This window comes from Salmo salar, chromosome 09 (genome assembly GCF_965601325.2).
Source record: "Salmo salar chromosome 09, fSalSal1, whole genome shotgun sequence".
Taxonomy (NCBI): domain Eukaryota; kingdom Metazoa; phylum Chordata; class Actinopteri; order Salmoniformes; family Salmonidae; genus Salmo; species Salmo salar.
This window is the reverse complement of record NC_138299.1, coordinates 92524915-92538588: the sequence shown is the minus strand read 5'-3', so window position 1 is coordinate 92538588 and position 13674 is coordinate 92524915. Positions and strand designations below refer to the sequence as shown.

Below are 13674 nucleotides of genomic sequence, written 5' to 3'. Positions count from 1 at the left end.
TATGGATGAGCGATGGCCGAATGGCATAGGCAAGGTGCAGTAGATGCTATAGAGTACAGTATATACATTTGAGATGAGTAGTGTAGGGTATGTAAACATTATATAAAGTGGCATAGATTAAAGTGACTAGTGATACATTTATTACATCCCATTTTTAATTATTAAAGTGGCTAGATATTGAGTCAGTATGTTGGCAGCAGCCACTCAATGTTAGTGATGTCTGTTTAACAGTCTGATGGCCTTGAGATAAAAGCTGTTTTTCAGTCTCTCGGTCCCAGCTTTGATGCACCTGTACTGACCTCGCCTTCTGGATGATAGCGGGGTGACCAGGCAGTGGCTCGGGTGGTTGTTGTCCTTGATGATCTTTTTGGCCTTCCTGTGACATCGGGTGGTGTAGGTGTCCTGAAGAGCAGGTAGTTTGCCCCTGGTGATGCGTTGTGCAGACCTCACTACCCTCTGGAGAGCCTTGCGGTTGTGGGCGGAGCAGTTGCTGCACCAGGCAGTGATACAGCCCGACAGGATGCTCTCGATTGTGCATCTGTAAAAGTTTGTGAGTGTTTTTGGTGACAAGCCGAATTTCTTCAGCCTCCTGAGGTTGAAGAGGCACTGCTGCGCCTTCTTCACCACGCTGTCTGTGTGGGTGGACCATTTCAGTTTGTCCGTGATGTGTATGCCGAGGAACTTAAAAGTTTCCACCTTCTCCACTACTGTCCCGTCGATGTGGATTGGGGGGTGCAGCCCCTGCTGTTTCCTGAAGTCCACGATCATCTCCTTTGTTTTGTTGACGTTGAGTGTGAGGTTATTTTCCTGACACCACACTCCGAGGGCCCTCACCTCCTCCGTGTAGGCCGTCTCGTCGTTGTTGGTAATCAAGCCTACCACTGTAGTGTCGTCTGCAAACTTGATGATTGAGTTGGAGGCGTGCATGGCCACGCAGTCATGGGTGAACAGGGAGTACAGGAGAGGGCTGAGAACGCACCCTTGTGGGGCCCCAGTGTTGAGGATCAGCGGGGTGGAGATGTTGTTTCCTACCCTCACCACCTGGGGGCAGCAGTCCAGGAGCCAGTTGCACCGTGCGGGGTCGAGACCCAGAGTCTCGAGCTTAATGACGAGTTTGGAGGGTACTATGGTGTTAAATGCTGAGCTGTAGTCGATGAACAGCATTCTTACATAGGTATTCCTCTTGTCCAGGTTGGTTAGGGCAGTGTGCAGTGTGATTGCGGTGCGTCGTCTGTGGACCTATTGGGGCGGTAAGCAAATTGGAGTGGGTCTAGGGTGTCAGGTAGGGTGGAGGTGATATGATCCTTGACTAGTCTCTCAAAGCACTTCATGATGACGGAGGTGAGTGCTAGGGGGCGATAGTCCTTTAGTTAAGTTACATTAGCTTTCTTGGGAACTGGAACAATGCTGGCCCTCTTGATGCATGTGGGAGCAGCAGACTGGGATAAGGATTGATTGAATATATCCGTAAACACACCAGCCAGCTGGTCTGCGCATGCTCTGAGGACGCCTCTAGGGATGCCGTCTGGGCCGGCAGCCTTGCGAGGGTTAACACGCTAAAAGGATTTGATCTTATGGATCAAATCCCTTTAGTGGGATCGATTTGACAACATCTGTTGAAATGGCAGTGCGCCAAATTCAAATTAAATTACTATAAATATTAAACTTTCATGAAATCACACATGCAATACACCAAATTAAAGCTACACTTGTTGTTAATGCAGCCGCAGTGTCAGATTTTAAAAAGGCTTTATGGTGAAAGCAAACCATGCTATTATCTGAGGACAGCACCCCATCAAACAAAGACAGACAATCATAATTAAACCCGCAGGGCGCAACACAAAACTCAGAAATAAAGATGTAATTCATGCCTTACCTTTGACGAGCTTCTTCTGTTGGCACTCCAATATGTCCCATAAACATCACAAATGGTCCTTTTTTTTTATTAATTCCGTCGTTATATATCCAAAATGTCCATTTATTTGGTGCATTTGATCGAGAAAAACACTGGTTCCAACTCGCGCTACATGACTACAAAATATCTCATAAGTTACCTGTAATCTTTGTCCAAACATTTCAAACAACTTTCCTAATACAACTTTAGGTATTTTTTTACGTAAATAATCGATCAAATTTAAGACGGGATAAACTGTGTTAAATACCGGAATGAAAACAAAGAAAGCACGTTCCAGGTCGTGCGCCCCAAAACATTAGAGTGTACCTGTGGTGACACAGGAAAATAACAGGGCTACTTCTTAATTTCTCTAAAGAAAAACATCAACCAATTTCTAAAGACTGTTGACATCTAGTGGAAACTATAGGAACTGCAAGCATATTTCTATAAAAACAGCCTTGCCATAGAAAACCAATGGAAAGCAGATTGTCCTCAAAAAATACATTCCCTGGATGGATTGTGCTCAGGGTTTCACCTGCCAAATCAGTTCTGTTATACACACAGACTTTAGTCAAACAGTTTTAGAAACTTTAGAGTGTTTTCTATCTAAATCTACCAATTATATGCATATACTACCTTCTGGGCCTGAGTAGCAGGCAGTTTACTTTCGGCACACTTTTCATCCGGATGTGAAAATAGCGCCCCCAAGCCATAAGAAGTTAACCTGTTAGGGCTAGGGGGCAGTATTGACACGGCCGGATAAAAAACGTACCCGATTTAATCTGGTTACTACTCCTGCCCAGTAACTAGAATATGCATATAATTATTGGCTTTGGATAGAAAACACCCTGGAGTTTCTAAAACTGTTTGAATGGTGTCTGTGAGTATAACAGAACTCAAATGGCAGGCCAAAACCTGAGAGATTCCATGCAGGAAGTGGCCTGTCTGACAAGTTGTGTTTCATCTGGGCTCTTTTTATTGAAGACTGAGGATCTTTGCAATAACGTGACACTTCCTACGGCTCCCATAGGCTCTCAGAGCCCGGGAAAAAGCTGAACGATATCGAGGCAGCCTCTGGCTGAAACACATTATCGCTTTTGGCAAGTGGCCGATCAGAGTACTATGGGCTTAGGCGCGTGCCCGAGTCGACCGAATGCTTTATTTTCTTTAGTCTGTTTACCTAAACGCAGATTCCCGGTCGGAATATTATCGCTTTTTTATGAGAAAAATTGCATAAAAATTGATTTTAAACAGCGGTTGACATGCTTCGAAGTACGGTAATGGAATATTAAAAAAAAAATTGTCACGAATTGCGCCATGCTCGTCACCCTTATTTACCCTTTCGGATAGTGTCTTGAACGCACGAACAAAACGCTGCTGTTTGGATATAACTATGGATTATTTTGAACCAAACCAACATTTGTGCATTCTGACGAAGACGGCAAAGGTAATAAAATTTTTCTTATAGTAAATCTGACTTTGGTGAGTGCTAAACTTGCTGGGTGTCTAAATAGCTAGCCCTGTGATGCCGGGCTATCTACTGAGAATATTGCAAAATGTGCTTTCACCGAAAAGCTATTTTAAAATCGGACATATCGAGTGCATAGAGGAGTTCTGTATCTATCATTCTTAAAATAATTGTTATGCTTTTTGTGAACGTTTATCGTGAGTAATTTAGTAAATTCACCGGCAGTGTTCGGTGGGAATGCTAGTCACATGCTAGTCACATGCTAATGTAAAAAGCTGGTTTTTGATATAAATATGAACTTGATTGAACAAAACATGCATGTATTGTATAACATAATGTCCTAGGGTTGTCATCTGATGAAGATCATCAAAGGTTAGTGCTGCATTTAGCTGTGGTTTGGGTTTATGTGACATTATATGCTAGCTTGAAAAATGGGTGTCTGATTATTTCTGGCTGGGTACTCTGCTGACATAATCTAATGTTTTGCTTTCGTTGTAAAGCCTTTTTGAAATCGGACAATGTGGTTAGATTAACGAGAGTCTTGTCTTTAAAATGGTGTAAAATAGTCATATGTTTGAAAAATGGAAGTTTCTGCATTTTTTTGGTTTTTGAATAACGCGCCACGGGATTACACTGGCTGTTACGTAGGTGGGACGATTTGGTGTCACCTACCCTAGAGAGGTTAAATGCTTTACTCACGTTGGCTGCGGTGAAGGAGAGCCCGCAGGTTTTGGTAGCGGGCCGTGTCGTTGGCACTGTATTGACCTCAAAGCGAGCAAAGAAGTTGTTTAGTTTGTCTGGGCGCAGGACATCGTGGTCCGCGACGGGGCTGGTTTTCTTTTTGTAGTCCGTGATTGACTGTAGACCCTGCCACATACCTCTCATGTCTGAGCCGTTGAATTGCGACTCTACTTTGTCTCTATACTGACGCTTAGCTTGTTTGATTGCCTTGTTCTCTCGTTCTCTCTCTCTCTCTGTCTCTCTCTCTCACTCTTTCAGTAATCCTGTTTTCTCCTCTTTCTCTCTTTCAGCTCCTCGATCCAATTACAGCCTAGACAATGGTGAGTACAACAGTAAAACAGCATTACATTCATGAAATCTATATGTTTGTGAACATTGCCCTCTACTGTGTATTGATGAGAGAGACATGAAGGCACATTCAGGTGGTCGTGCATGTCTTTCCTGAGCTGCTCTGATATTTTGACATGTATATATGACCCCCAACTGTAAAGAAATTATGACAACTTCTGTAAAAAGGGCTTTATAAATTACCTGGATTGATTGATTGCGTTCCTGTTTCCTAGATTCATACAAGTCAGCCTCTCTACCAGGATACAGGCGGAACAGTGTCAACAGGGTGACCACTATACTATTCTTTATTTTTACAGTTATGGTCAAATCTATTGAGATTAAAGTATCTTTCGACAGAGAGACCAATTTTTTGGAGACAGCAACCAAAAATTCTTTACAGTGAGGGAAAAAAGTATTTGATCCCCTGCTGATTTTGTACGTTTGCCCACTGACAAAGAAATGATCAGCCTATAATTTTAATGGTAGGTTTATTTGAACAGTGAGAGACAGAATAACAACAAAAAAATCCACAAAAACGCATGTCAAAAATGTTATAAAATGATTTGCATTTTAAAGAGGGAAATAAGTATTTTACCCCCTCTGAAAAACATGACTTAGTACTTGTTGGCAAAACCCTTGTTGGCAATCACAGAGGTCAGACGTTTCTTGTAGTTGGCCACCAGGTTTGCACACATCTCAGGAGGGATTTTGTCCCACTCCTCTTTGCAGATCTTCTCCAAGTCATTAAGGTTTCGAGGCTGACGTTTGGCAACTCGAACCTTCAGCTCCCTCCACAGATTTTCTATGGGATTAAGGTCTGGAGACTGGCTAGGCCACTCCAGGACCTTAATGTGCTTCTTCTTGAGCCACTCCTTTGTTGCCTTGGCCGTGTGTTTTGGGTCATTGTCATGCTGGAATACCCATCCATGACCCATTTTCAATGCCCTGGCTGAGGGAAGGAGGTTCTCACCCAAGATTTGACGGTACATGGCCCCGTCCATCGTCCCTTTGATGCGGTGAAGTTGTCCTGTCCGCTTAGCAGAATAACACCCCCAAAGCATAATGTTTCAATCTCCATGTTTAACGGTGGGGTTGGTGTTCTTGGGGTCATAGGCAGCATTCCTCCTCCTCCAAACACGGTGAGTTGAGTTGATGCCAAAGAGCTCCATTTTGGTCTCATCTGACCACAACACTTTCACCCAGTTGTCCTCTGAATCATTCAGATGTTCATTGGCAAACTTCAGATGGGCATGTATATGTGCTTTCTTGAGCAGAAGGACCTTGCGGGCGCTGCAGGATTTCAGTCCTTCACGGCGCAATGTGTTACCAATTGTTTTCTTGGTGACTATGGTCCCAGCTGCCTTGAGATCATTGACAAGATCCTCCCGTGTAGTTCTGGGCTGATTACTCACTGTTCTCATGATCATTGCAACTCCACGAGGTGAGATCTTGCATGGAGCCCCAGGCCGAGGGAGATTGACAGTTCTTTTGTGTTTCTTCCATTTGCGAATAATCACACCAACTGTTGTCACCATCTCACCAAGCTGCTTGGCGATGGTCTTGTCGCCCATTCCAGCCTTGTGTAGGTCTACAATCTTGTCCCTGACATCCTTGGAGAGCTCTTTGGTCTTGGCCATGGTGGAGAGTTTGGAATCTGATTGATTGATTACTTCTGTGGACAGGTGTCTTTTATACAGGTAACAAGCTGAGATTAGGAGCACTCCCTTTAAGAGTGTGCTCCTAATCTCAGCTCGTTACCTGTATAAAAGTCACCTGGGGGCCAGAAATCTTTCTGATTGAGAGGGGGTCAAATACTTATTTCCCGCATTAAAATGCAAATCAATTTATAACATTTTTGACCTGCGTTTTTCTGGATTTTTTTGTTGTTATTCTGTCTCTCACTGTTCAAATAAACCTACCATTAAAATTATAGACTGATAATTTCTTTGTCAGTGGGCAAACGTACAAAATCAGCAGGGGATCAAATACTTTTTTCCCTCACTGTACATACTGTAGAAGGCAATAATTCAAGCTTACCTTCTAGTTGTCATGGAAGCTTACTTGACAAACACAGCTGTAGCATCACTAACATGTCTCTATGTGTATCCCTGCAGCCCCAGAGTGCAGCCCCAGACTACTGCCAACAGTATGACGGCAGTAGTGATGTCAACTGGGGAACCAGAGGTAGGAGTGCTGTATAACCACCCTGTTTTCAGGTCTCAATACATTTATAACATTGTGGTATTTCCTTACTGCATGATTGTAATCAGATATTTTTCCTATTTTTCTCTTCTACAGAATACAAGGTAAGGGTCTGAAAGTTGATTGTAAAGTGGAGTGGACTGTCAAGCACTAGGCTACAATAATCAGAAGGATGTAAGACTGTTCTCTAAGTGGTGTGTGAGGAACCACTGGTGGGGAGAAAAACAATTCCTACTGGATCACAAAGACTGGGGTTTGTTCATACAAAGGCAATAGGACACTATGGGACAGTATAGCTGCTCTCTCTCACTCCTGGCTCAATGACCCTACCAGAGGAAGCAGCAGTAGAGTTATGGCATCCTGCTCTGGTCTGCCCTAGTCAAAGGGTCATACTGTAGGTCACAGGGCAGCTTCCACAGTCAGGACCTGGGGTCGTTTGAATACTTTAAAAACACACCCTTTCCTCCTCCCTTCCTTGAAGTAATCACTTATCTAACACAAATTAATAACTTTAAGAAATTGCTTTCACCCAGCTATGTCAGATTAGGAATTTCCTTCAAGGGAGAGAGGAAGGAAGAATGCATTCTTAAAGAATTCTAACAGGACATGTACTAACATAACAAAGAGCTTCCGGGTCAAGAGGTCACTGGACATTTCTCTCAGCCCATCCTGACCTTTTGATAAACTTTGTGTCACAAATTCCAAATTCTGCTTCCAGTCCGTATGAGGAGAGGTTAAGAGAGACTTGCTGAGAGAGAGTAAATGGATGGGCCGCCAATAATCATCTCATTCTATAGAACACCTCTGCTATGTTCCATATAATGGGTTCCATGCTGTGATTACAAAGGAAACTGTTTTATGACTGAGACATCTGCTGAAGCTTTTCATCTCACGTGGTTTGGGGTCAATTCCATTTCACTTTAATCAATTCAGGAAGTAACATGAAATTCCAAGTATTATCAGAATAGGAATTGGAATGTAAGTGTACTTCCTGATTTGACCCCAAACCTGTTGACTACATATATCTTCTAACTCTATCTGATCTGTCTGTTGTAGGTTTACCCGTATGAAGCGCTAATCGTGACCACCAGGGGGCGACACATAGTGCCTAAAGATGTAGACAGAGCCAGACTAGAGGTGAGATTAAGATCTGGTTTAGTTTGGTGGTTGATTTTCCATTAAATAATCTCTTCAATGCTGCCTCCTATCCTTACGAAAAGTTAAAGGTCACTATTCCAGACATTATCCACAAAATCTACATGAGCCATACTACAGTGTCTCCCTGTGTTTCTCTGTCTTCCAGCGTCATCTGAGTCCCGAGGAGTTCCTACAGGTGTTTGGGATGACCGTGGCAGAGTTTGACCGGCTGGCTCTCTGGAAGAGGAATGGAATGAAAAAACAGGCCCGACTCTTCTAACCATGGAGAGAGAGAGACAATTAGAGGAATTGAGAAATAGAAACTGTTCTAATTAAAGAAAGAGAGACTGTTAATGACAATAGAGATAAAGAGAGAGAGAGAGAGAGAGAGAGACTGTTAATGAAAACAGAGATGGAGAGAGAGAGAGACTGTTAATGAAAACAGAGATAGAGAGCGATGGAGAGAGAAAGAATTTACAGCAGAATGAGAGTGTTGCTGCAGAAAGACAGACATACAGAGAGAGAGACAGACAGGCAAACAGGCAGACAGACAGACAAAGCGAGGGGAATGTGTAATCTCACTGCCACAGACTGAACCCTCCCCACCCCACCACAGTCCAGAGAGAGAGAGACAGAGGGAGAGACACGGAGGTCAGGAGACTTTTGGTTTTGCCTTACTATTGTGGATTATTTTATAAACTGTTAGTGTGCAGCACCAGCAAACTGAATGACTAGAATGTAGATATCATTACACCACTTTATCAGAATGATTGAATAAATGGATAGATGGATGGACGAATGAACAAACAATGCTTTTGTTTTAGTTTTTGAAATGGTGCTTACTGATGATCATTTCTCCTTTCCTTTTTTCTTCTTTCACTTTATCACTAGTATCTTGTGGTTTACAGTGATGCTGGCAGCCATCTTCTAATGACATCATATCCATCTTTTAATGACATCATACGAATATTTTAATGACATCATACCTATATTTCAATTACATCATGAAAATATTTTTCTGATCATTAAATCCAAAGTCAGATAGCGAATATGTACAGCAAAAGATACTTCAGTGAATCCATATTGGTGTCTGAACAAACCTTGACAGGTGAGACTAGGTCAAACCTAAGACTTTTTGGTCCACCAGTTATGATAATTATTCACGCAATGATAGGCTACAGATGATAGGCTTCACTGTCAGGAAAACAAACACATGCTACACGTACCTGCTGTAGCGTTGTGATAGAGAGAACAGTATTGGTCACACAAAGGAAAATGTCATTCTTTAGTTGAATTATGAATACGTATTAATCCTGGATCATTGCATAAATAAACATTAAATACAGTTTGTATTTCAGACATGAAATGAGAAGTGTGCAGCTTGGTTAACATACAGTTATATACTACACTTGTTTGCAGTTATGAAGACGTATCCAGTCACAATATGTATGTTGCAGATGAACATGCATATCACAATATATTGAGGGTTGGTTTCCTTAACACAGATTAATCCTACTCCTGGACTAAAAAGCATTTTCAATAGAGAGATGCATAATTTTTTTGTCCAGGACTTATTTTATGAATTGTATAATTTGTTTTATTTTGAATCTATAAAACATACTGTAACAATCTCCTTTTCACAGTTACATCATGTATAATTTATTCTAATAAAATACTGATTTCATGTGTATGTGACTGTCAATCGATCAATCAATCAATTCATATGCGTGTCTGTATGTTGTGCATCTGCATCATGGGGTGAGCCCACAACAATCTGTGCTGTTAAGGTCCAGACCTTTTGCAGTTAGATGTAGGCAGTGGCGATTTTAGCATGTAAATCTTGGTGGGCCAAAAAATTAAACATTACATTTTACATTTAAGTCATTTAGCAGACGCTCTTATCCAGAGCGACTTACATATAGGATGAATGCCAGCAAAGCCACAACACAACACTAAACAATATATTAATTATATATAATTATATATATATTAATTGCACTATACCACTGCTACACCTGGCTATCAGTGGAGCCTTGTCAAGCAGCGAAACAGTTCATTCAGCCTCATTTACTGCCTTTTAAAAAAACATAGCTGATATGGCTGACTTGCTTAAACAAATGCGGTTTCTACTGACAATTGAGATGTGCAAACTATGACATACTAAGGGGATGACAACCGGATAAGAGGCAATCCGTAATTTCGATTAAGACATTAATGAGCGAGCTAGGACGGACGTAGTCAATATAACTATTTGTTCAGCACTTTTGAAATGTACAGCAACAGAATTCAGAACATGGGCCGTTCTTACAGTGTTCTCCTTGTACACCAATTCAAAACCGTAGGATAAATAAAGGGGGCATATAAGCAGACAATGAAAGCTCTTACAATATTTGATAATTACATTTATCAAAAACAGGTTATAGCCTACATGTGCACCACCAAGTCGAAATTAAGAAGTGAAAATAGACCAAATTATTAGGGTGAGTCACATGGGCTACTAACAGCTTACTACACAACATACACTTAGTATTACATTCTTAGCTACAGTATACATATCTCCCTGGTATATTACATAATTTATACCAGCAGCATACAAGACATGTTTGGAATCACCGTGTTGTGCTGCGCACACTTGAACAGGAAGGTGGCGCGGTGGTCCTTCATGGGAAAATTGTGTCATCAAACTTTGTCATCAAAGTCTGGCATTCTCTGTATTTATGGTGCTTTCAGTACAACTGCTTAATTAACTCAATAATATATATATATGTTTTTACATTGTTTGCAAACTGATGTGTGACACATATTAATGCCAAAGTAACATGCAAAAATGCATGTTATTGTTTGCAAAAAAATGTGGATGAGCCCCACCTAACCTGAATGATGGCCGCCACTGGATATAGGTAGTTAGGGCTATTGCCATACTGTACTATGACTTTTATAGCTTTAGGACCCAGGAAAAAGCGGGCTGTTCTTTTCTCAGTAACTTCATTGAGAGAGACAGAGTCTGCTATGTATCAAGTGTAGCTGTCTGCGCGGTCTCACATGGGGCTGTTCTCCGTCACGCTCTCCGGGTGAGCCCGGGAAACCACCTCTCTCTCCTCCGTTACTTCCACCGGGATGGACACCAACAACAGATGTAAGTGTCAGTCTTAATCCGTTTTTCATTTAAAGTTAATCCATAATGTTAATTTACACAAAGTAAGCTATTATTCATCTAAAAATGTGCAACTGGATTTTATAAACCAAACAATAGCGATTTGCGCATAAATTGCACCTTTATTAGTTGCACCATACTGCTGCACAAGCCAGTGTTTTATTTCATGCGTAATGAAGGCTAATTGTAGTCTAATTGCCTGTTTAAGATTCTCATAATTTTGTTGATAATTTATTAAACGTCAGACAACATTTTACCGAGAATGGAGCAGAGAATGGTATTGTTGGAATTATTATTATTTATGACTATAGTCTAGTTGCGCTGTCCGGTGGCTGTTGCCTAGTGATAGGCTATAGAAAAGTGTTCACGTCCAGAATAGTTGGAATGACTGTACGTTTACCACTTTACTGTGGCGGTGCAAATCGGTGCAAATCGTCTCCCCATGCTGCAGACAGAGCGTTATCCCCTAGCCTTCCTGCACCAAGGCTGCGCTCCATTCAGTAATCCTGTCCTTCTCTCTACCTTCGTTTACTCTTCTCCATGGATCTGATAGAACTGGATAAGTGATAGTAATTTAGCAGAAGTTAGTATATATATATATATATATATATCACTTTCTTAGTTAGGCCCACACATACAGTTGAAGTCGGAAGTTTACATATACCTTAGCCAAATACATTTAAACTCAGTTTTTCACAATTCCTGACATTTAATCCTAGTAAAAATGCCCTGTTTTAGGTCAGTTAGGAACACCACTTTATTTTAAGAATGTGAAATATCAGAATAATAGTAGAGAGAATGATTTATTTCAGCTTTTATTTATTTCATCACAGTCCCAGTGGGTCAGAAGTTTACATACACTCAATTAGTATTTGGTAGCATTGCCTTTAAATTGTTTAACTTTGGTCAAACGTTTCGGGTAGCCTTCCACAAGCTTCCCATAATAAATTGGGTGAATTTTGGCCCATTCCTCCTGACAGAGCTGGTGTAACTGATTCAGGTTTGTAGGCCTCCTTGCTCGCACACGCTTTTTCAGTTCTGCCCACAAATTTTCTTTTGGTTTGAGGTCAGGGCTTTGTGATGGCCACTCCAATACCTTGACTTTGTTGTCCTTAAGCCATTTTGCCAGAATTTTGGAAGTATGCTTGGGGTCATTGTCAATTTGTAAGACCCATTTGCGACCAAGCTTTAACTTCCTGACTGATGTCTTGAGATGTTGCTTCAATATATCCACATAATTTTCCTTCCTCTTGATGCCATCTGTTTTGTGAAGTGCACCAGTCCCTACTGGAGCAAAGCACCCCCACAACATGATGCTACCACCCCCGTGCTTCACGGTTGGGATTGTGTTCTTCGGCTTGCAAGCATCCCCCTTTTTCCTCCAAACATAATGATGGTCATTATGGCCAACCAGTTCTTTTTTTGTTGCATCAGACCAGAGGACATTTCTCCAAAAAGTACGATCTTTGTCCCCATGTGCAGTTGCAAACCGTAGTCTGGCTTTTTATGGCGGTTTTGGAGCAGTGGCTTCTTCCTTGTTGAGCGGCCTTTCAGGTTATGTCGATATAGGACTCGTTTTACTGTGGATATAGATACTTTTGTACCTGTTTCCTCCAGCATCTTCACAAGGTCCTTTGCTGTTGTTCTGGGATTGATTTGCACTTTTCGCACCAAAGTACGTTCATCTCTAGGAGACAGAAAACGTCTCCTTCCTGAGCGGTTTGATGGCTGCGTGGTCCCATGGTGTTTATACTTGCGTACTATTGTTTGTACAGATGAACGTGGTACCTTCAGGCTTTTGGAAATTGCTCCCAAGGATGAACCAGACTTGTGGAGGTCTACAATTATTTTCTGAGGACTTAGCTGATTTCTTTTGATTTTCCCATGATGTCAAGCAAAGAGGCACTGAGTTTGAAGGTAGGCCTTGAAATACATCCACAGGTTCACCTCCAATTGACTCAAATGATGTCAATTAGCCTATCAGAAGCTTCTAAAGCCATGACATCATCTTCTGGAATTTTCCAAGCGGTTTAAAGGCACAGTCACCTTAGTGTATGTAAACTTCTGACCCACTGGAATTGTGATACATTGAATTAGTAATCTGACTGTAAACAATTGTTGGAAAAATTACTTGTGTCATGCACAAAGTAGATGTCCTAACCAACTTGCCAAAACTATAGTTTGTTATCAAGAAATTTGTAGAGTGGATGACAAACGAGTTTTAATGACTCCAAACTAAGTGTATGTAAACTTCTGACTTCAACTGTATATCCTGTCATTTACAGCTAAATCTGTGAAGGCTAGTGGACAAGGCCATACGGGAAGGGAGCAACACCTCTGGAATTGGTCGCAACCATAACACCATTTCTCAAGCTGTTTTACTGTGACAAGGCCATGCTTTCTCTCTCCAACTACAACTTCCAGTTCCCATTGAGAGAAAGATATTCATTTTGATGTTGATACCTCACTCTCAACTACAATAAGTTCTCATGACGCTTTTAAAGTAAGCCTGTTGAGACAGCCTGTGTGTGATAATATGCCTGTTGAGACAGTCTGTGTGTGATAATAAGCCTGTTGAGACAGTCTGTGTGGGATAATAAGCCTGTTGAGACAGTCTGTGTGTGATAATAAGCCTGTTGAGACAGTCTGTGTGGGATAATAAGCCTGTTGAGACAGTCTGTGTGGGATAATAAGCCTGTTGAGACAGCCTGTGTGTGATAATAAGCCTGTTGAGACAGTCTGTGTGTG

General features: G+C 41.6%; 1 protein-coding gene across 1 annotated transcript in view; it reads left to right on the top strand.

The window, feature by feature from the left end:
- The window catches only part of LOC106612141 (actin-binding LIM protein 3), a 125310-nt gene extending 115820 nt beyond the window's left edge, over positions 1–9490 (top strand). Inside the window, exons 18-23 of the mRNA XM_082956066.1 lie at positions 4394–4423; positions 4667–4719; positions 6548–6617; positions 6732–6739; positions 7692–7772; positions 7939–9490. Of these exons, the coding sequence (XP_082812192.1) occupies positions 4394–4423; positions 4667–4719; positions 6548–6617; positions 6732–6739; positions 7692–7772; positions 7939–8052 (356 nt within the window). The 3' untranslated portion in view covers positions 8053–9490. The remainder of the gene's footprint in view (positions 1–4393; positions 4424–4666; positions 4720–6547; positions 6618–6731; positions 6740–7691; positions 7773–7938) is intronic.
- The last annotated feature ends 4184 nt before the right edge of the window (positions 9491–13674 follow it).